Source organism: Sebastes fasciatus, chromosome 1 (genome assembly GCF_043250625.1).
Source record: "Sebastes fasciatus isolate fSebFas1 chromosome 1, fSebFas1.pri, whole genome shotgun sequence".
NCBI classification, from domain to species: domain Eukaryota; kingdom Metazoa; phylum Chordata; class Actinopteri; order Perciformes; family Sebastidae; genus Sebastes; species Sebastes fasciatus.
Genome location: NC_133795.1, coordinates 12,499,226 through 12,523,326, shown reverse-complemented (window position 1 = coordinate 12,523,326; position 24,101 = coordinate 12,499,226). Strand labels below are relative to the sequence as shown.

Sequence of the window (24,101 nt, the reverse complement as noted above, 5' to 3'; positions counted from 1 at the left end):
TGAATTCATGTTTTGCTGCCAGACTGCATGTTGTTGATGGGAGGACGAGAGACATTTTCTGCGTACCTGCCAAACATGGTTTGAAGTGTAAATTACCTACTGTAGGATGGTAAAAGGTTAGGTAATTCAGTTGTGTGTATTGTACTCCTTTCACACCACTACACATCCTGTTCTGTATTGCAGCCAGCTACTGTGCCACACAAACAAAACCTCCTACAGAAGCTCTCCAGCCTTGTTTTTAACACTTGTAATTACAGTTCATGGCCAGAAGAGAGCAGCACTTCCTCTAACTTCAGGGTAACTAATCACACACATGCATACTTGTACTGTATGCCCACAAACACGCCTGTAATTATGGTATAAATATATTCTTTAAAAAAATTGGGCCAGCAGTGTATGAATTGTACAGAGTAGCACTAGCTTGCCATGAACAAGACAGATTACCTAACGGCATCCACAGGCTTTTCAAATAATGAGTGTCCCAGGTACAAGAGGAGAAGAAGTAAACTACAATATGTCGTCACTATACCTAGTGGCGGATTAAGATGGTCAGGGGCCCCTAGGCTACTCTTACTCGTGCTTTAACATTACCAGAAAAAAAGTATTTTATTGACATGTGTAAAAGCATGCTGGGAATATTACCACACGAACACACTCGGGAAGCACTGGCATATACACACACACATGGAGACAGCCTTTAATCTAAACCTTGAAATATCTAGTCAATTTGTTCTTTCAGCCGTTGTGCTTTCCGATTTTGTGCTCCGTGATCATATTTTCATTTTACCGCTATTCTGTCCAGTAGGGAGGTATTACTTGAAAACCAAATTGACCTTATGAACCTGGTCACATCATGTGTTTTTAATGTTTCTTATGTGCCAACAGCGGTAACATTTTTTAACACAGTACATTTAAATAATCTGGCCTATCTGGGGCCCTTGCAAACCTGGGGCCCCTAGGCTACAGCCTAGGCCAGCGTGTGCGTTAATCCACCCCAGACTATAAACATACTGTATGTATGGTGGAATGTGCTGAAACACTAAGACCATCATGTTTGCTGTAGGTGGAGACATTCTCCATATTTTGCTACTGAACAATTTAGATTTTTAGGGTTGTTGGACTACAGCTATCACTGCTGTCTAACTTGATCTCTTCAGTAAATAATATACTCAGGATTGAAACAACTTCACAAACACTGCGGCAGATGCCTCATCATCGTTACTGTAGGTAGAACGTGCAAAAGGTAGATTGCACTCAGTGAAAATAAAAACTCTACACACATTGCATTTGTGCTCTCAGTCAAACACATTTTGTCCAACAAGGTCAAAGAGAGTGTGAAGACAGACTGACTGTTGACTGGTTGAAACATTCTCACAAAACAATGAGACATGAGTAACAACTCTTTTAATTGTAGCACTGAAAAAGTATAAAAAATAGTACATAGTACTTAAAATGCTAATCGTCACTTCAGATCACAGCACATATTCAGTTAAAAGTTTTGCATGCACAGATTTGATTAGCCTCAATGAGTATAAAGCGTTCACATTTACATATCTATGGCTCTGAATAAAAACAGATATACATGAAGCAATATGAATATCTAAAGTATTTGAACAGAAAAAGCCTTTTATGTATTAAACACTGTGCAAAAGAGCGTGCATTCGCTAATCTTTAGATGGCTAAACAGTTAACAGTTCTGACAAAAGAGTAACAGTACTGCCGTCAAATGGACCGTGAAGACTGAAAGGCTTTATTTTCCAATAATAACATTTCTGTAGCCCTTGACGTGACACAACTTGTTGCTGTCGAAGTCGACCACCAGCTTCCTCAGCCCGGAGTGGGTGGGAGTGAAGTAAATTTTCACCTTGGCGTCTTCCCCAGGTCCCACTGAGGAGCTCAGCCTGAAGGATAAATATTTAAATATTAAGTTTGGGACACACACCAGGAGGGATTTATCACAGCCCTCTGATTGCATAAATATTTAGATGATTTATTAGCACTGAAATAAGACTCATGACAGTTTTGACTATTTATGGAGACAATGCGAATGGAGCTGCAGTGTTTGACCTCAGTAGAGGACTAAATAAAAGAAGTATGCTTTTATAGCTTTGGCCATTAACAATAGCACAGACCATGAAAATGCATCATGCAGACACATCATGCATTACTCGTGCAGTCAGGATTAAAGTAATTAATCGGCTTCTCCTTACTTTATTCACTGAATGAGATCAAAAGTATACAAATAAAATCATAGAGAGATTATTGTTAAGCAATAACAAGCTACCTCACTGCTATTTCATTTCATTCTGTCTAAATCTCATGTCTGCTCCAGTAAACCCCATGGGCTGTATTTTTTCTTGGTGCGGCATCCAGCCACACATCTGGATGCCGCACCAAGACCGAGGCAACCAAACATGAGACAGAATAACACATATCTCAGAGTTTGGAAGTCAAATGGGGAGGAAACATTTCCAATACACACATCTGATGACTTTTAAAGGCCAAAAGAAGCCCATATATTCTCAGAATACATGGTGAGCTAATCTGTTGCTCTACAGGTCAGTTGGTGATGTGTGGGAGTAAAGAGTAATAATTTCTATCTGGATAAGAAGGGGACTCATACAACCTCTCAGAGATGACCTGTCCCGCGGTGAGGTTGGCCCCCTCGATGCTGAAGCAGCAGTTCTCCAGCGGCTCTGGCAGAGGGTTTTTGAGGGTGATCTCTGCAGCCAGCTTCCGATTCTCCTTCGGTTCACCCAGGATCTGCAGAGCACACAGTCACATCCAGGTGTTAGTTAATCCTCACAGTGAGGAGTACAATACAGTTTTGTTTGGGCCAAGCTTTGTTAATATGTACTGTGTGAACAGGTGATCCAATACTGTAATCCTGTACTGATGTGACCGTGGTATGATAGAGCCTGTATGGTGTGGTATGGCTGATACTAAGCTTTTAAGATCATCCTCAGACTTGGCCCTTGATATGGTTTTAGTGATTTTTTCACTTAATTTCCATGTCGTGATAATAACGTGTTAACACAAATTTGTTTTAACGCCACTAATTTCTTTAACACATTAACGCAATCTAATATTTTTAGGTTGTAGCTCAGCTTTAAAGCTAGAGTAAAGATACTGGCACCATATGAAACTAAACAACCTGAGGAATCCATTGGTACAAAGCATGTCATACTAGCTTGTTGCAAAAGTAAAGCTCCAAATTTACACTAAATTGTGGCGAGGAAAAACTGTCATGGCCATTTTCAAAGGGCTCCTTTGACCTCTGATCTCTAGATATGTGAATGAAAATGTGTTCTATGGGTACCCACGAGTCTCCCCTTTACAGATATGTATCATATGAAACTAAAAACCTTAAGGAATCCATTGGTACCAACCATGGCATACTAACTTGAGACAGACATGCCCACTTCATGATAATCACATGCAGCTTGGGGCAAGTCATAGTCAAGTCAGCACACTGACACACTGACAGCTGTTGTTGCCTGTTGGGCTTGAGTTTGCTATGTTATGATTTGAGCATATTTTTTACGCTAGATTCAGTACCTGTGAGGGTTTCTGGACAATATTTGTCATTGTTTTGTGTTGTTAATTGATTTCTAATAATAAATACATACATACATTTGCATAAAGCAGCATATTTGCCCACTCCCATGCTGATAAGAGTATTAAATACTCGACATATCTCCCTCTAAGGTACATTTTGAACGGATTTTTTTCTCAACTGACAGCCCTAGACATTACATGTGAAACCTTTTGGCATCATTAGTGACAAGTTGTCCCACGTCTATATCTCTAGTTGCAGGTCATTGTACTCACTCTGACTTTGATTTCAGGATCGTCCAGCACAATGTTTCTCACTGCCAGCGTTGCATCTTTGTTGGAGTCAATCAACAGCGCTGCCAGACGGATCAAGTTGTCCTCAGTGAGACGGTCGCCGTACTTAGAGTAGTTCAGCCTCAGTGGAACTCTCCTCTCTGGAAGAACACATTCAATATATTCAATATCCAAAGAGAAAAGTCGAGCGTATAAACATGTGAACGCCACTTGGCGACTTGGCTCACCTGCTCCTGGTGAGAGTTCAACATTGAGCAGATCTTTAAATCCACAGTTCTTCCCCATAACCCCGCTGTAGGACACGGCGCAGGATCCAAACACCAGGCGGCACTTCTTCTCGCTCTGCGTGTTGTTCGTGACCACAGCAAACACGTCGAAGTCGCAGCCCTTCCTCATGTCTGGTGTGACCTTGATAGTGAGGTGTAGGCCTTGATTTTCCTGCTGCTGGAGCAGCTTGTTTTGGTGGTTAGCCTTCTTGAAGGCATCCCGCTCTTCATCAGAGCCTGGGAACATAGAAGCAACAAAATCATATATTGAATAGTCTCAAATTTGACATGTTTTTGCCATCCAAAATAGTCGATTTCTATATATTTAACATGACAAATTGCCTGTGTAAGTAAAGGAGCCTAAACCTGACCTTCTAAAACAACTACATTAAGAGTAACACAAGTGCTGACAGGGAATGTAAGATTTTACCTTCAGGGTACTTGTAGAGATGAGTGATGTCCTCTCTGGCGTCACTTCCAACGCTCTTCGTGCTGATCTTCTGGCCCACCGCCGTAGTGTTGGTGACTTTCGATGTGCTGCCGTCTTTTTTCCTCATGGTGGTGATGACGTCAGCGTTGACCTCCGCGAAGACAAACGGGGCGTCGTACTTGGACGTGAGCTCGCCCTCTTTGATGGCCCTGACGGGGATAGGGCCGCAGCAGTACACTCCTAAGGGAAGTGGGAAACAAAGAAACAAAGATCCACCTTGGTGAGGATTTGCCTCAATCAAAAATGGTCTCGTGTTCACTGAAGTGTGCACTGTGTTCGTTACCTTCACTTTTCTCCTGAGGCGTTGGGTCACTGGCCTGCCAGCCGTTAAAATCAGGTTTGAAGTCAGGCCTGCTCATCCAGTTCTCCACCCAGCAGTGATAATTCCTACAGATACAACACACACCATCAGCTGTATGCCTACACTTTTGACTGTTTTAATAAAGCAGACTGTTCTCATATACCGTTATATATATATATATACCTATACCTACAAAAAGTAATGCACTGTAATTTGCATATATCCCACAAAATCAATTCATATGTAATCCATGTAATCAGAACCAGGAATTATAAAGTGCGATAAACACCATGTAGGGAGGAGGTTGGTGTGGATGGATGGATAGATGGGAAAATACAGGGCTTTCGCCCAGGAGACTGGGTGTTCATACCCCGTGTGAAACCAGAAGTCTACGTTGATTTATTTGTCACGTAACTTCCGAACTTAAGTAAGGCCACTTCCGTAGTTATTTCAACCCAAACCACGATTTTTTCCTAAACCTAACCAAGCTGTTTCCTGTGGAGACAGAAGTCATTTTGAAAAGGCTGAATGCATGTTACGGCTCTTGCTGTATATTGAAATGTGTTTGTGTTTTGTGTGAGATCGTAATCTATTTATTCCCTAAGAAATCGTTAATTTAATGTGAGGTCACATTGCCATATTTGTGGTATAGAAGAGAAATAAAAGTCTCAAATTTCTTAATTTCACTTTCAAATAATTCACAGCATTTCTGACAATCTCCTAATTTACACAAACATCTCTCCTTCTAATACCTTTTTTTCTCAGAAGTATTACATACATCAAACATATGAGTTTTTACCAGATCATTTCTCTGGACTTAATGAGTTTTCCATTCTCATCGATGACTTGTTGAATCACCAGGTCGCTGTTGTTGTCGTGGGCAGACAGGTAGTTGGTGACGACTCGGCAGGGGATGCCAAGGGCTCTGGAAACTAACAGGGTATAAAAGCAACTTACATGAGTACTGTGATACTAAGAGTAAGAGCAAAATGTATATCACCATAACTGTATGAGTACATTATATGCTGTTATGATGTGTGTCTGAGACTAAGCATGTGTGTTTTGTAGTGATAGGCCACCGAGCTCCACTGCGTCCTATCTTACTTGAACAGGCCACTGCAGCAAACACCCAGCACTGTCCGAAGCGAACGGGCTGACACGCTTGTTTGTCCCAGTTGCGCAGAATCTCCACACTGCCCTTCCAGGACAAGGGGCTGACGCCTCCTTCATAGCCATCCGTCCATTTTCCCAGCAACAACCCTTTGTCGTCATCATTACAGTTCACCTAACAGACAAAGGAAAGGAGTGTAAAACAGTTATTTGACATATGAAATCCAAGGTTTTTTATGTTTAGTTTGAAAATACATAATTGGTATCGCACATACACAAACTTATCTTTGCAAATGATAACAGTAAAGGAGGATGGAGATATGAATATGACTCACCATAGCACTAAGCACTCTGGAAATATAGATGGGATTTCTCCTCCCTGAGCAGTCTTTGCCAGGATTTCTCAGACATTTGGGATTCGTATCCAGAATCCTCAGACAGATGTCAAGGATTCCACTTTCAAACTGTACAGAAAAACACAAGTATTAGTGCTGAATAGCTGTTTGTCACTGACACAAGTAAAGACTGCTGCAGGGATGACGTGTTTTTGTAGACCAACCAGGAAGTTAGCATCGCCCTGGTTCCCTCAACAAAAAGCCAATGGGATTTTTCCATTGGATTTTGGATCATTGCAGAAAATAAGCTCTGTTGCAAAATAATAGATAGATTCAGCAAGATAATCTTCACAAATGAACTCCACTTTTATGATTTTTGAAGCGTAAATGCAATCGCCAGTAAAAGGTTAGGCTTAGGGCTGCCTCGAATGCTTCGCAGCTTCGGCCATTGCCATGGTAATCAACCTCCAAATCAGTATTTAAATAATTTGTTTTTTGTTATATAGATAGATAGATAGATGGATAGATAGAAAGATAGATAGATAGAAGTATGTAATAATAAAGTATAAATCCCAAAATAGCCCAAGAAATGGTATTCAGGACAGCCCTAGTTAGGCTATAAACAAACTACACCACGGTGACATGACTTCACGTCACCACTACTAAACTAAAGGCGGATTAGAGTTTGGCGTGATGACGTTTAGTAGTCTCATTTAGCCACTTGTTAGCAACCGCCTTTTTTAAGACACGTAAAAGCTGGAGTGGGATATTTGCTGACGTGTTGTGTTAACCATAGACCTTATTTCAGGCATCTAACCAAAAACCTATTAAAAAACAAAATTGAGACGAGGGCTTTAGGACTCATTCCTGCAGCTTTCTATAGAGGTGGAAAAATAATCAAAAGAGAGATCCTAGGTTATGCATGTCCTTTTTGAAACAACATCAAAAAACAGGTGCAAACACACAGCGAGTTAGATGTGTAACTCTGCCATGCCGTAAAGCTCAATAGCTTCACAAGTAATGCCCTGCTAATGCCAGACTAATCTAACTGTGTATCAGATATCAAATAAAGGGCTGGAAACAATAACACTCCTCTCACTTTATCAGATCCAGACTGTCCAGTGTCAGACATAAATATCTCAGTTAATTTCAGTGTCAAATGTTCAGAAATTCCTGCCTGCTTACAGTGATGTAACACGTCATAAATCACTCGTTAAGTGGGTCTTTCTTTTCCTGTTATCAGAATGAACTCCTTCACCACTCAGTGGGTGTAAGATGATGAAGTGAGGCTGGCGGCGGCAGTGTTGGTGTTGGTACCTGGCCAAAGTTCCAGGCAGAAGGTATGGGATGTTTGTTGCTGCCTCGAAAGATGATTCCATCCTGAGATAAGACGTACTCTGCCAAATGCTGCTCATTGTCCATATATACTGCATCTCCTGTTGCCAAGAGACATCACAGAAAAAATACAATGAACGTGCTGATACATGACCTCCTCAGTGGAACATGGCTGGTTTAGTATCGGTCATATATTCTCACCCTGAAGTTGATGGACTTTATTCAGAGCATTCTCATAACATGTTAAACTTCCACTTAACTTAAAGGAATAGTTTGTCATTTTGGGAAACAGGCTTATTCGCTCTCTTGCCAAGAGCTAAGCTAGAAGATCAATATCATTCTCATATCTGTCCATTCAAAACTAAACTACAGCCAGAAGATGGTTAGCTTATAGTATAAAGACTGGAAGCAGCCTGGCTCTGTCCAAAGGTAACAAAGTCAACCTACCGACACCTGTACTGTAAGTTCACTATCACCAAGAAACAGTCTGACAATTAATACCACAATTGATGTTTTTTACACTTTGTTTTTTGTTTGGATTAAATAAACAAGATATAACATTTTAATTAGTTAGCTTTTAGAGGTGCTGGTAGTAGGGGTGTGAAGTTTCATCACAATACAATATTATATAGATTATTTGGACAACGATAAAATATATGCTGATATCACAACTTTTTCATGTCTGCCATATCCTGATGAGCCACAGGCTCACCTGTGCTGTTCAGAGTCAACTAGGTGATCTCAATCAGCACATAATCAGGGCTCCTATAACTATGTAGGAGAGGAAGAGGAAGAACATTTTCTCTGTTTGGGCTGCTAGAAAGCCAGACCTGTTCCCCTGTCTTCATTCAGTGCATCTAAAATACACCATTCAATGATTTAAAGGGGAAACTCATTTAAAATAAATAATAATAATAACAAATAAATCACCTCACAAAAAGCAACTAAAATATGATTTGACAGTTTCATTACCGGGTTCTGCCTGACATTTAAATGAAAAACAATTTATTCTTTTAAAGAAAAATAATAAAGACCTCCTGTTGTTCACAATAAGGTGCAACATTTCTCATGTTTAAACACTGTTTGAATGTTTAGGAAGGACGTGCGCTTGGATGGAAATGGTGACAGAGAGACGTGCCATGGAATTTCAAAATAAAGGCATATCTTAAAGATGACAATATATAAATTATATCGATGTTTTCACTTTGCATTGATGATATTGGATTGTTGATCAATGAATCGATACATCAATCCATATCGATGTATCGTTACACCCCTAGCTGGTAGGCAGATTTTGTTACCCTCGGGCAGAGCCAGGCTAGCTGTTTCTATTCTTTATGCTAAGCTAAACTAACTGGCTGCTTGCTGCAGCCTTATATTTACTGTAAAGATATGAGAGTGGTACAGTATAGATCAGCAAAAGAAAAAAACAAAACAATAATCATATCTCCCAAAATGTTGAACTATTGCTTAAAAATCACATAATCATCAAACCAAACTACTACCATCCCCCTGTATGATCTCTACAGCGCTGCTCCTGAATAGCTCCTGTCTTCCGCCCACTCTAGAATGAAACATGATCATCAAAGCACTTTGTAGCCTAAGATCGCTACACAAGATCCACTACACGACAGCTTGACGTATGGTCTGTTTACCCACCTGGGCACCAGGGGTTAAAGAGCAGGATGAACTCAATCCGTCCCGATTGCCCCAGGGTCAGGGTGTAGCGGCCGATGGGAGCGTCAGGGGCAGAGCAGATGGACAGGGCCGCCATGTCCCCGGGGGGGCTGATGACAGCAGCGCTCCAGCGGGAAGTGTCAATGTTGGCAGTCAGACCAAAGGAGGCCTTGGTGCCATACTGCTCAGAGGGTTGGGGACCTGAGTGTAATGGAGAATATGGTTAGAGCCCTGAGATTAAAAAGTTATGGGATCTTGGTGTGTCTGGGGAATGGAAACTCGCAGAGTACATTTTCCATGTTTTCCCAACCCTGCTAAATTTAGTCCAAACATCTCTGGAATCTCGTCTCATGCATGAACAGCATAACTGTGTAATGGCTCCTAATTATGGCCACAATTGTTTGGGACTCAAGTCTCCCTCAGTGACCTTAGTTCATATTTGAATTCTGGTAAATTACGTAAAATCATCCGCGTTCCTTTCAGTCCAAACAGTCAGTTCCTTCACATCTTCCACCCGTTACAGCCAAATACACCAACAGCAGGCTGCTTCCTGCTCAATGGGTGGGATTAACAGTCCTTCTCCAATCCATTAAAACATACTTGACTTTCAAAGGTTGATAATGTTATCTATGATTATACACATGTTTTCCTGTTGGCGAGCTACCCTTCCTGTTTTGGATTTGATGGCGAGTAACAGCTGTGTTATCACACTCTACATGAGAGGTTTATCCAAATATGAGGTTTTTTCAGGGTTTAAAGGGTTGACAGCAAACTTACAATAATACAGTATCTGGGGCTCCCAACAATAACAGCAAAGTCCGTTAACACCCGCAGAACCATAAGGGAGGAGCTGAGGTTAACAATGGAAAGAACATCTTACAGCTACTGTACGTGTGCTCAAGTAGCAATGTTACTGAAAACTGATCGAGGAAAAATAACTTCCTTTTCCTTTCCACCAACATTACAGCTCCTTTCCCCTCTCATATCTGAAATCACAATAGGTATATCAAAGACAATAACGTCTGTAGAAACACACAGGAGGTTCCAATGTGACCCTGACTTCCTTTAAATGAGAGGAAAGTGGAAGTTTTGGTCATTTACTGCACTTTTCCAAATGCCCTAATGCAGAAATAATAAGAGAAACGTACAGAAATGTCCGAAAAAACACAGAAAATACTTACATACAGTATGATACAGTTACTCATGGAAACATTGCATTCAGTAAGGCAAATTGGTTGTAAAATTCTCTGCGTAAATGATTAAAGGTAGGGTTAGTTGATGAATTGCGGCAATAAAGCATTTGATTCGGAGCAAAAAATACACATTGGAAACGGAAAAAAGGCAAAGATACATAATTAATTTAAGAGTAAAGGAACTTCTCATCCCATAAATCATAGCAGATGACGACTCGCTGCCTCTGGAAACTCCAGAAAAACATTTAAACTTATCGTTGTCAATCTAAAATAAAGACCGATTCAGCAACTGCGTGCCTTATTTCTCGCCTCAAATGTTTTCAGAAACATATTTCAGTGAACTATTTTTGTAATATAAGAGAAAGTTTCCAAACGGGACGCCATGTCAGCCCGGCTTTAGAGGGAGGCCGGACTGCTAAATCTAAACCAAGTTGTCTTTTTTGCTAGATTTAGCAACTCTTGGAGCTGGTGCTGCTAGCTGCTTCCATTGGAAAAGAGTTGGCAACACTGGGCTCGGTTTTTCAGTTGGATCATTTTAAAATCTCTTGCTAGTTTCTCAGCATTACCGACCCGACCTTTAGGAGAGATGTAAAAGTAAAGAGGTAAAAAAGGAGTAGCACCTGTCTCTACGACGCAGTCCAGAGAGCTGACTCCTGGTTGGTAGGTCCCGGAGCGAAGGTACAGGCTGATGTTGAACGGTTGGCCTCTCCTCACGATCAGACGGTCTGCGCCGTTGAGATCGGTGCGATGGTCGAGGTTGTTGAACTCGCACTCCAGGTTCCAGCGATCGATGTCAAGAGCTTAAAGGAAGAGAGGGCATTTAAAAAGCTAGATAGAGAAACTTATCACATAGCCGTATAAAAGAGGTATTTATGACATATATCTGAAACGTAGGGCTGCAACTTCGTCTTCAAATGTCAAATATATTCAGTTTACTGTCATAGAAGAGTAAAGAAACCAGAAAATATTCACATTTAAGAAGCTGGAATCAGAAAATGTTCACTTTACTTTCTTAAAAAATTACTCAAACTGATTAATTGATCATCAAAATAGTTTGCAAATAATTGAATAGTTGATAACTAATCGATTAATCGTTGCAGCTCCACTGAAATGTACAACGTAGATGCAGAACAATTATCATCTTAAGGACGAAGTATTTAAGTTACTCTCCTTTTAACAACACATAACAGACACATTTAAAAACTTGTGTTACTACGAGTAAATGCATTATTTTTCCAAATGGTAGATACACACTTTTTTTTTCAAGAATGCTTGTAGTTTTCTACAACAGATGCATAAAATGGTACATAGCAAATAAAGGATATTATCTGTATATTCATTGTCATGTGTAGAACATACACATCTACTTTAAGCACTATTCTTGGATGTTATAATTTAATAGGAGGATAGTGTATATGTTTATGGAGCACATTAAATGCCACAACATAGTCTCAATGAAGTGCCAGTTGTAAAACATATAGCTGTGTGTAGCATGAGGGATGTTTAACAGCATTTACAAGGCCCAACAATTACAAATAACTTTTTTTATGGTACACTTGTGGTGAATTAACCAGAAATCTGTGGTTAACTAGAGTCTGGATTTCATCATGTTGTGGCCATGCATGTGTTTTTCTACATCTTTCATGGCTACAAACTGACTTTTATAATCATTTTATTTTCCTGGGTAATTCTTTAAAAAAGAGAAATGTTTGTAAAGATTTACTATTTGATCTTCAAAGTCAAATTATGTGGAATAAAACTCGAGGACACTCAGTCATTTATGGTCATTTTGTTTCACTATGGGCTTTCTGTAAGGATTTAACAAGAGGTAAACACAGACAGAGAGTCACAGTCGCTCTTTGTGAAATGTGCAAACACACAACCACTCCTTCTCTCCAGGGCGCCTCGTGTGACTAAGAGAATCCCACCCTTTGATTTCCTGTCAGTAGGAAACCCCCTATATAATGCCTCCACGGTCCTCCTGCTCCATGACATGTCAGGAGGTTAACCTCTTAACCATATATTACTCATTGGTGTTAAGAAACAGGTAGTGGTGTCAAGGCTAGTGTAAACAAAGACTAAGCTTTAAAAGACTTCCTGCTGTTTTACATGAAGTCCATCAGTCCCGACTCCCCAGTGTTTCTCATAGCTTTAATGTTTTACTGATCTTGACCCTGGTTCAGCTCCTAATAGAAGACATGTTAGTGCAACTAATCGGGGCAAATGTCTTAAAGATGGCAACGCTGCGTATTCTGGGACAGCTGGCGATTGTAGTCAGAGGATTATGAGGGCTTTGCTGCTCAGTCTGTGCATACTCTCCTGTCATTTGATCTGTGCAAATATCAAATAAATATCAGCATTGCATTGGAGCACAGATGCTATATAACAATTTATTGAGGAGGAACCATCTGAAGAAAGAAATACTGTATCTCACTTGCAAGAAATTCAGATTTTTCCTCCCTTTTTTTTTCCTTTTGAGGCGTTTTACTGTACAGACAGACAACTCAAGGCAAGCGAGTCAAATAAAACAGATGCTTACAGAATGCGAAAACTATTACAAAGATTAATAACATGTGAATGTCCGAGACACGAAACCTTCAGAAACAACAGACTATAATGGTGCAGCGGGAATACTGACGGCATGCTCTCTGTAGTAATTTTGTGGCTGCATAACTGATATAAAAGGAAATTAATTTTGATTTGCTCCCAAACCACAGTGCAGCAGCATGTGGCGTTCAAGGTGAAGCAGCAGATGGTGTTCATGTGTGATGTAAAGCCAAACTGAATGCATTTTATTGCAGTTTTATTCTGTCGGGTTACATAACTCATAGCAGCAGAACAACGCTCTAATATAAAATGCACGGGCAGAGATTCCACAGCCTTGACCCTGCCCTCCTCACTAACCTTTACATACTGTACACGCCCATGCCTCAATTTACAAACCATGACCCACCACACACACACAGAGGGACTGTCTCAGTATGAGGCCAGCATACGCCTAATAAGGACATTAAAACAAGAACTAGCTGGTGTCAACTGAGTAGTCGCTGGTACAGTAAACACTATTTTAATCCTGGAAAAATAAATACGCTCCCATCAGGAGTGAAAGGAGTTTTCAGTCTCGCAGGTAACACCCACGCTGACTTCAGAGCTCCATCACAGACACTTTCAATTTCAAATAGATGCTTTGTGAACTTCCAACAGATGGAAAACCGGTGCAGGTTTCTTCTACCAGCAAATTCTGCAGTGTGGAAAGTTTTGCTTGTATTTGTAGCCTATTTGTGTGTTGCACGTAGACGCTCCAATAGACATCTTACTAGGGCTGACCCGAATGCTTCGAAGTTTCAACCGTTGCCATGGTAATCGACCTCCAAATCAGTATTCGAATGCTTCGTTTAATATATAAGTGTAATAATAATGTATAAATCCCCAAATAGCCCATGAAATAAGAAATAATCTCACAACATTATCCATTATTTATATTCAACATTAATTATTATTAGTTATTCTCAGATGTATATTGCTGTTTGTTGTGTGTAGAGGTGCATGTGTGTGCAGTAGTGCGGCAGAGGCACTATCCCGAAGCTTTGAATACCTTTGAATATTTCTTACTGAAGCTTCAAAGCCCAAAAATGGTATTCGGGACAGCCCTAATCTTACATAATAAGATTACATATAGCAAATGCCAAAAGCATTTCTTCTTTGACTTCAGACTACAGCCTGCTCCAGTTCACGTGTTTCTTTTCTGTTAAATAAACACCCTATACTGTAGAAAGAATTTTTGGCATGCTACACATTGTGCCTACACACACAGGTCAAAGACATATTTCAACCTTTAGAGGAGCAAACCTGTTGGTTTGACTACACTTTCGTGTTTGGGAAGTTTTGAATATCTTTACAAGGTCTTAGGTAGGTAAACTATTTGTAGGGTGTATGTGTGTGTGTGCCTGTAAAGACAGCCACAGCTGCTTTCAGCTGCTATTATAAGGGTCCCAGCAGGGCAGCAATCACCAGCTAAAACATAAAACAGATTTTTAGATGCATCGGTCTTCAGATCTCTGATGAATGACGTCTGCTTGACAGAGATACTCCTGCAGCTTTGAAACCAGCTGATCTGATGGTATGTGAAGGCTGTGGTATTTGTCACCTATCAGACATCATGTTTATATAGCATGCCATAGTGAAAGTTTGCCCTTCATTGTAATTAACTCCTCAGACAGTGACTAAAAAACTGTACATCAAAATACACTGAGAGTGAGTTAAAGTTGCATTAACACAAACTCCCATATAAGGAAATGGTGGGAAGAAAACTTCAAAGCAAAATCCTTGGGGAATTTATGAATAAAATAAATATATACAGATTATGTCACTTCAAATCAATATTTGGCCTATTTATTTTAACCAACTACTACCCAACTATGGCAAATACTTATATCACCTGCTTAAATTAATTTAATTAATTTAATTGCTGTCTTGTAATTGCTTTTCCCTATGTTGTCCATGTATCTGTTTTTATGTTTTTTATTTTTTCCCACTCACAATGTTGTTTGGTTACGATTGCCTAGAAGTCTTTATAGATATTTAAATCAATATCCTCCTCACAAACACTAACCATACACTTCCACGCAACACACACACACACACACTTATCTTTTTTGATATATTTACTGTATTGTTATTGTTGTTATTATATATGTCTTGTCCTAATTGTTTGTTATCACTATTATGTAGTCATATTATTTATTTATATTAATCTTGTCTGTAGGTGGAGGCTTCAGATAAGCCCAGTGGGTTTTTTGCATCTTCCTGCACTTTATATTATTTTTTGTTATGTTGTATAGTCTTAAATTGTGCAAAACAAATAAACAAATAAACAATAAACCGTCAGTTTATGACAGCTCTGCTAAACAAAGAGTAAAAGTATTGAGGGTCTAACTTACCTTGAGCCATGTCTGCTGCTGTGTTGTGTGTGTTCAGTGAATCTCCAGCTCGGAGGTGAATACTGTATCACTCCTCGCCTTTATCTGGCTACTATTTATACTGTATAGTCCCTCTCGTGCAGTCAGTCTGATGGTGGGCGTGACGCGCCCCAAACAGATCGCACCCCTTTACGCGTGTACTCACACGCACGTGAGCGCACACATGCGCGTCCTCTGGTGATTCATTGGCACACATTGCAGCCGGTCCTACGTGACGTCAGAACGGTGACTTTTTGTGCGTGGTTACCAAAGAAAAAGTAGTTCCACTGTTTGAACTTGTTGACCCTGTACAGCGGAGCAGTGGAGCCAGAGGAAGAGTGCAAACTAAGGTGGGCTACAGACTGCAGTATTATTTCTATAATGTTTATAATGATGAGAGAATGAAGGTAAAACAATTAACACATGGAACATGGTAGCCTGTTGTTGGCTGCAGTTAATTATGGATGAGCCAGTATAGCAAACTGTTATTAGGCTAGTACAGGCTGTTTGTGAGGTAAACAGTGTAAACCTCACAGAAATTGCAAAAGAAAATCTGACAAATGTATATATATATATTTATATATATAAAATAAAATAATAAAAAATATATATATATATATATATATATAATATATATAAAATTAAATAATATAAATACAAATTAAAAAAAATTATATATATATATATAAATATATAAGAATATTTGTTGATTTACATAATCATTAGGAATGAACTCATATTGTTGGTTTTGGTCTTTTCATAATATTTGTTTGACAGTGAAAAAATCTATAGTAATAGAATAATACCAGCCTTAACCTTAAGAAGGGTATTATCAGATTATCACAAAGACAATCTGCACTGGTATCGGGTGCATGATGAGAGGTTGAGGGAGGTGGGCATAGGTTCTAGTGCACTAAAGGACAAATTGTACAAACAATTTCTGAAGTCACTGCAGAAGTTTCCTTGTTTCTTCTTTGGCACATGAAGTCTGCCTCAGCACTTGTGCTCAGTATCATCTTGTCTGTTTCCACTATAACATTTGACAACAAGTACCAATTATGCAACGAAAGTAAAATCCTTAATGAATTTGTAATTGTAACAATGTCAATAAAAGAGAGAGTAGATGAAGTCCGTCATATGGTTTGAAGCGCTCTGGGCAGACTACTATTAACCACAAACATGAGTCTTGGCACCAGAGTTGGGCATTACATCAGCAAAGTGAATTTTAGGGATTAACAGAAGTGAAACCAAAGCCAGAGCTCTGTCCAAACCCACAGAGTGGAAATGACTGAGTGCCCCTCGCCAAGGCAGGCTTGGCTACTTCCGAGAGACCGTGGCATCTATCGCCAAGACTCACTTCCAGATTGGAGCATATGTTGAAACTTCTACTTCCAAAGAACTGTCCATAAAAAACAGTTAAAAGGAAGTGTGACTTTTTCCATGCTGCAGAAATCACGGCCTTTAGACGTAAACCTGTTAAGTGCAATTCAGCACAAGATTTCATTTAGATACTACAGTTAATAGTTACGCTAAATGTCTGTGATACAGTAAAATGCCACTTGGCAGCTACGATGTTTAATTTTCTTCTTCTGTAGATAGTTTGATGTTGTTTTTTTTCTTATATACATGAAATACTCACAGAAAACTTGGATGATATGATGTTCTTATGGTTAAATTGCTTTCATTTAATCAAGGAAATCCATCTGAATTACGTATTTCAGCATATGTTCAACTGTATCGCTCAGCTAAGCCTCATCCGACAATTGTGCTAGTGATGGAACTACTTGGAAATGCAACTTAAAGACAGATATTAGCCACCAACATTTGAGTTTAGAAAGGTCAGTCTGACTATAAGCATGTTGTTGGAAGTTTATTGTGAAAAAAAATATAGTTGTGGTGCAAATAAAAACACAGATAAAAGCCAACATATTCATCATCACTGCAAATGTTCTGTATTTCAAATAAAAAGCCATACAAGTGTTACATATCTCCATTCCAGTAACATATTAGTTTATACAAAACGGTTAATCAAAAGAAAGGACAGAATGAATGTGTTTGATTTTTGAGGAAATAAGTAAGACACATGTTGTGATTAAGTTTGATAAATCTGCAGAAAAGGCAAAAATAAAGGTGGCATAAATGGTGTTAACTGCCTTTGTGTGACACACTCCTCTGGGATCAGGATGGTGCATGCTTCTAAAAGATACCAGGATTATTGAGCCACATTCTTTGACTACTGTAAAGTTCAACAATGATGTTATGAATAGCAGGTAAGCAGCGACTCTATGATCCTTTGTATGAGCTACAGTATGAAACTAGACTGATTTACAGCGCACTATGCAGCGCATTTCAAAACGTAGCACCCTTTAAGTACAGTACATTTACAGACCTATTGTTTTAGTGGTGAGATTACAAAAAGGACATCTATTTACAGAGTGGTAATGGATTACAGTAACAGCCGGTATAAAATGTTTAAATAGTTTCATCTTCAACGCTGATCTCAACAGACGGCTTTTCTTGGGTTGCCGCCAAATCTGTAGGAAAAAAAAAAGAAATGTTTAAACTAACTTTCCCTTTCCACAGCAGAACAGTTCATAATTAATATACATATAAAAACTGGTAAAAAAATTGTACTTTATACTAACTTTATATGTAAAGTTTAAGAAAGATGGGTGATTGCACTACACTCACCTTGAACCGTATCACAGGTCAAACCTCAGTGGATTTTCCAACGCTAGTGTTTTGAACCTGAGAGATTCATAAAAACATGAATATTAATCACAACAGAAAATTAATCGCTGACATGAGACAATAACCGAGCATGCAGAAAGAAAGAAAGACATTCAGTATAAGGAAGACAGAGATTAATTATTGAGTGAGTAATTAACTTTCAGGTTGCATTTTGCATTCTTAATGTTTTTAACTAAACAATTCCTCAATCACTGGTTTATGATCTTTGTAGTGCACCTTGCCACAGGACAGATCCTGGGCCTGGTATGGTGGTTTGATCTTGGGTTTGGGTGCAACTGGTGGTTGGATTTTTTCTGGGGATCCTGCCAGAGCATTTGGTTTGTGGACGACTGCAGAGGCTTCAGTCCCGTGAGCGACCGCTGCCTCTTTAACAGTGATCATGTCCTCCACCTCTCCTCCGACAGCAGAGTGGTAGCTGTGACTGGAGCTGCTGAAGCCGCTCACACTCTCTCCTGAAGACTCGGAGCTGTCCACTGGAACAAAGAGATCGCTTGATTATACACATGATCAATGGATGCGTGATCCAATCTAAAATGTACTAACTGGAAAGCCAAGGTTCAAACACTGTGTTAGCAATCAACGTCCCTTCTGGAAATGTCCTTGTATGTCTTTACAAATAATTAACCTCTGACCTCTGACCTCTGACCTCATTTGAGGGGAATAAAACTATAAAAAAAAAATGTCTTCGGGCTCGAAACACGATACCCAGCAGCCTCAGTGAAGCTGTTCAGGGCCCATCAATAACACACTGTCATGGCGATGGGAGGATCCTGGGTGTACCATTACATCTAATCCTCTAGTCCATTTGCAATAAATCAAAAGCAACATTCTGGTCATATATGTTTTAAGAACATATTTGCTTATAGTCGTACACACTAAACTCACACAATAAGTTGTGACTCCCAGTCTCATGGTCCAGGTCGTCCTCCTCCAGAGCTCCAGGAGGCGATACGTATCCTCCAAGGCCTGACCTCCGCTTTGGCCCACACATGTATCCCACGGGGGACAGGGAACCTCTTCCAGAGGAAGAGGAGGAAGACGAGCTGCTTCCTGAACCAACCGATTTTGGCCGTCCGCCAGGCAGTCCGTCCTGTGAACCACGTGATCCCACAGAGGAAAGCACCCTGTTTTCTGCAGAGATCAGGTGAGAATAAGTTTTATGAGAGGAAGCGTCAAAGCCAATGAGTGATAAAAAAGCGTTCACAATGTCTACTGACTAAAATGAAAGTAATGAATAACTAAGTAAACGTGTTTTACTGGCAGTATTTGCTTACCTCTTCCCACCAGTACGTAGTTGACGGCTCTGTCACTGATAGCTGCATCACTGGGCTTGATGTCCATGAAGGGCTTGTTTCCAATACCCATGAACACTCTCTCCTGCATACGGACCTCTAAAAAACGTGAAATCATGATTTTAAAGATACTTCAAATTCAAGAAATGACATTGAAGCCCGTACAAGTTGAATACTGACTTTGAAATGTCAAAAAAGACAGGTACACATAGGCAATATATTATGAACACACCAGGCTCTACCGACGAATCTCTATTTAGCCTCACACATGTTACCATATGATGTAAATTTACTCTTGTAACCTTTTCTGTAATGTTGCTTGAGGACGCAGCTTGTAATCAATCTGTAATCAGAGCGCCACCAGTGTGGTATTTGTGTTGGTACCTCTGTTGTGTACTGCCTGCTCCCACAGGATCCGCTCCAGGTCCTTGGCCCAGGCGTCCTTCACCTCCCGGCAGTCTGCTTGAAGTGTGTACGTGTCCTGGGTTTTCCTCTTCCTGAACCAGATCTCAAAACACAGGCCACTGTCACCGCTGTTTTGGGTCATGCCCACGTCGGACGTCTAAATGTGAACAAAGACAAACTGATCAGGTAAGATGATAGTTTAAAATATGGCAAGTGTTATGCAGTGTTTCAGAAGGTCTACTAAACTGCTGAAAAGGACAGAATAAAATAAATGTTATGTTATGCTATGTTAATTTTCCCAATGTCTCCAAAGCAACAGTGCTATTGACCTGGTGGTTGGCTCCTGACTGTTCTGCATGAGGTTGCAGTTGAAAGCTTTTCCATGGTGTTAATGAGTTTTATTCTCAGATAGGTGTTAGTCAGTGGTGGAAGAAGTATTCAGATCTTTTACTTATGTAAAATAGCAATACTATAGCATAAAAATACTTGGTTACAAGTAAAAGTCCTTTGGTCAAAATCTTAAAGAAGTAAAAGTACAAAATTATTAGCATAAAAAATATACATACCACACAAGGAAAAGTACAATTTATGCAAAATGGCCTATTTCTGAATCATAATTAGTGATGCATAAAAGTGTACATCTGTACAGCTGTTAAAGGAGGGCACATTTTAATTAGGCTACTTTGTATACTGCTGTGTAGCTTAACCTATAATAATATTTTATAATGTATTTGTTGATTTATATTTTGTATTAGTTGTCTAAATTTGCAAAGTAACTAAAGCTGTCAAATAAATGTGGCAGATACAATATTTGCCTCCAAAATGTAGTGGAGTAAAAGTATAAAGTAACATTAAATTTAAATACTCAAGTTAAGTATAAGTACTTCATCTTTTGCTAAGTACAGTACTTGAGTATATGTACTTAGTTACATTCCACCACTGGTGTTAGTGTAATAGATACTCTCTCGCAACTGTAATACAAAATAAGTAAATGTACTTCAAATGTATTAAATTATTCAGTGAAACAGATTCTGTAGCCATACTGTATGTTTAAAAATTAAATAACTGCTTTTACATTTTATTTAATGCAACTATTTTTTTATAACATATTCTAGTATTCAGTTTTTTTTAAATGTAAATTCTAATGTGTGACATGGGGTCAAAAGTCCACGCCAATTTTCATGTCCAGTCCTCCCCCGCAGCTGTGATTTGGAAAATCTTCCAAGTTGTGACAACTAACGGAAACTTTTTCTTTTCTCTGTAAATGATGAGTAAATGTATTGCAAGATTAATGTAGTTGTCAGTTTCGGCATGCATATGCTTAGGGAGTAGTCTTGTACTGGCTTGTTTGAAAGAGGAAGTGATAGTAGTAATCCTGAATTCTAATATTGCTGTCATTGCTCACTTTACTGGTACTCCTCTTGCACATTAATTCATTTAAACTTGACATTAAATTGTGTGTGTAGCAATACTGTATGTGTCACCTTGAATGACTGTTTGTAGATGTATGTCTCATTTCCTACGTCCGTCTTCCTGGTTTTGCTAAAGAGAATGAGCTCTTGAAAGAGGAAAATGTGGCGTAAACATTTTTTCTTCCTGAATGTCACCAAGAACTCATCCTGGCGTATCAGCTGCCCCTGCTCCTTCAGATTAACCTGCAAGTACACAAAAGGAGAGTCTGAGGGTCATGTACTGTAGTCAGCAATAATGCACCAGAAAGAAGACAGTACTAACTTTAATACCTTTTTCAATCTAATTCTAAATTCAGCTGATGAAGACATTCAAATAAACATACAGACTAGTAAACATTGAACATAATGGCAGATTTGTAATAATTAACTTGTGCAATTACAGTGAACATCAATACAAAATAATATGAACTCTCTTATTATTTCTGACGATGTAACAGTGAGCATAAAGTTCATAAGCTAACCAACAAATTTCCTATGAATCCAACTCCATTCCCTCCATCTCTGCTGCGATGATGGAGCTCCAGACCAGCATCCCCCACACACAACCCCTCCCTTTACATTCCATCAAAACACGATAATACTATTATTCTTTCCCTTAACTCTTTTCCTCCATGTCATTCCTTTCACGCCAGGATAATCATGATTGACCAACGCTATCGCACAAATCCAAATCACAATGATAAATGTTTTGAGAAACACTACTCCTCACTATACGCATCATTCTGTATGGATGGATGCTGTCGTCTTGCCTGTACCTGTTTCCCTACTGTGCTTTCGCCATTGCACTAGAAATTCCAATGGTGTTGCTCAATGCTGGATGGGAGGGTGATGAATCATTCTTATCACGCTATAGTACATACTATATCTGTACAGCATACCTGTGTATATGTATGTACTGTATATATAAGACATGAAATCCTCCTTTCTAATAATCTTCCCTGATATTTCAGTTTACAAAATGACACAAAATTTAAAACAAACTGTCTTACATCACAGTGGTGGATGGCGTCCATGGCCAGCAGGTTGTTGCCGTGGCGGAGCTGGAAGTGGACGACCTCCAGGGCGGCCTTGACCTCAGCCATCTCTCTAGTCTGTCCCGGACCGCACTCCCTCATCATGTCCTGCAGCAGTAGGCTGTACTTACTGATCCGCTGCACAGGCTTCAGCAGGTACGACCACAGGTCCATCTTATCCCCCAGCTTCAGCTGCTTTTGCTGGTGTGTGAGGAGAGGAGACGGAGCGCTCAGTTAGTGATCGTGCAGCAGGGTACGGCTAAAGATATCAGGAAGGATAATGCTGAAGCTGAGTTGGAGAACACGCTAATATTAAGTGGATGGGAAGGCGTCCATCAGGACTAAAATAGTGTGTAGAGATGAAACTCACATTTTTATTTGGTTATCTCTTTTTATTAGTCATACTAGGAGCTAGACTCTCTAGAGTTTCACTGTAAACATGTTAACATGTTATGCTGACGTTAGCTGCCATTGGCCCCCTGGCCGCCCTGATACAATTGCTGCACCCAACCCCACCCCACCTTGCGGGTTGCAAATGCATAATATGGGAGGTCTCTCTGTGGTGTTTTTAAACCTGAGAAGGCTAGTTCCCAGTAAATGTTTGGTTCCTTACATTCAATAGACCGCGGATCATTGATCTGCATATTGATTTGGCATAGGTTTTACACCGGATGCCCTTCCTGAACCCCAGGGGAGGTTGGATACATGGGAGGAAACCAGAGAACCCACTTGAACATGTTGAGGCAACAGCACAAACCCCTGCACGACCGTGCCGCCCAGTTCCTTACACTCAATGTACTCCTTTGAAATTAAAGCGGTGTACCGGTGCTCAACTTTTTAAGGAAAAGGTCAATATGTACCGCTATTTATTAAGAAACAAAAGCATATCAGTATGCGATTCATTAACTCTCATATTGAGAGTTTTCAAATAGTTTTCAACTAGCCTATATACTACAACAGCATTATAGAAATCCTGAAACTCCGTTATGGCTTTTGGTTTTGGTGTGCCACCCCAAGATTTTCAGTGGCCCCATCTGGCCACCCCTATGAACATTTTCTAGGGCTAGCATAGACTGTGCTCTTGTTAAAATACACCATTCTCTCCCCACTTTTTTAAAATAGTCCACGATGTGGATTTGAGAAGAGAAATGAGAGAAAGAAGAGCAACGGGAGGCTGCCTGGCAGCGGTTCTCACCTTGAAGAAAGCCTGTCCATGATTGAGGAGAAGACTATCAGACTGCGGTTTGTTCTTGCTGTAAAGGGCATACAAAGCAAAGTTCTCTCTCTAAAATGAAAGGAATAAATAAAGACCATTAGTCATCATCATTATCACGACCAATAAAAATGCACGTGCCACACTGGGATGCAGACTAAGCAATGTACCATCGCATTTCACAGCTGTGTGAGCTTTGTTCAGTGATATCAGCACTTAAGCATTTGATTCTTTGGAAGTTAAAGATCAGTCTACATCTGCAGTCAGGACACATCTGGAAGGGCTCTCTGTTGGCAATCAATTATGCTTCATTATTGCGGTTTTGGTTCAAAACAGGAAACCACGGACCACTATTTGGCATTACCAAGATTGCACATCTGCTAAAACCTGGTTGCGTCATGGAAACAACAGTTGCTCAGGTGCACCCCACTTGCAGATTGT

General features: G+C 39.8%; 2 protein-coding genes across 2 annotated transcripts in view; both read right to left on the bottom strand.

Annotated features, from left to right (window-relative positions):
* Nucleotides 1-1,387: 1,387 nt before the first annotated feature.
* Nucleotides 1,388-15,637, bottom strand: tgm2b (transglutaminase 2b). The gene is made up of 13 exons (XM_074629542.1): nt 15,497-15,637; nt 11,177-11,356; nt 9,346-9,564; nt 7,669-7,787; nt 6,352-6,480; nt 6,011-6,191; nt 5,706-5,838; nt 4,889-4,992; nt 4,546-4,785; nt 4,077-4,352; nt 3,832-3,989; nt 2,627-2,763; nt 1,388-1,901 (listed from the first exon to the last, which is right to left on the bottom strand). The coding sequence occupies exons 1-13, from the start codon at nt 15,504-15,506 to the stop codon at nt 1,751-1,753; spliced, it is 2,037 nt and encodes a 678-aa protein (XP_074485643.1). The 5' UTR covers nt 15,507-15,637; the 3' UTR covers nt 1,388-1,750.
* Nucleotides 15,638-17,371: 1,734 nt separating this feature from the next.
* Nucleotides 17,372-24,101, bottom strand: part of quob (quattro b) — a 36,938-nt gene continuing 30,208 nt past the window's right edge. Inside the window, exons 16-24 of the mRNA XM_074629571.1 lie at nt 23,643-23,732; nt 22,424-22,648; nt 21,447-21,617; nt 19,942-20,119; nt 19,540-19,656; nt 19,151-19,396; nt 18,482-18,738; nt 18,206-18,262; nt 17,372-18,048 (exon numbers count right to left, since the gene is read on the bottom strand). Of these exons, the coding sequence (XP_074485672.1) occupies nt 18,224-18,262; nt 18,482-18,738; nt 19,151-19,396; nt 19,540-19,656; nt 19,942-20,119; nt 21,447-21,617; nt 22,424-22,648; nt 23,643-23,732 (1,323 nt within the window). The 3' untranslated portion in view covers nt 17,372-18,048; nt 18,206-18,223. The remainder of the gene's footprint in view (nt 18,049-18,205; nt 18,263-18,481; nt 18,739-19,150; nt 19,397-19,539; nt 19,657-19,941; nt 20,120-21,446; nt 21,618-22,423; nt 22,649-23,642; nt 23,733-24,101) is intronic.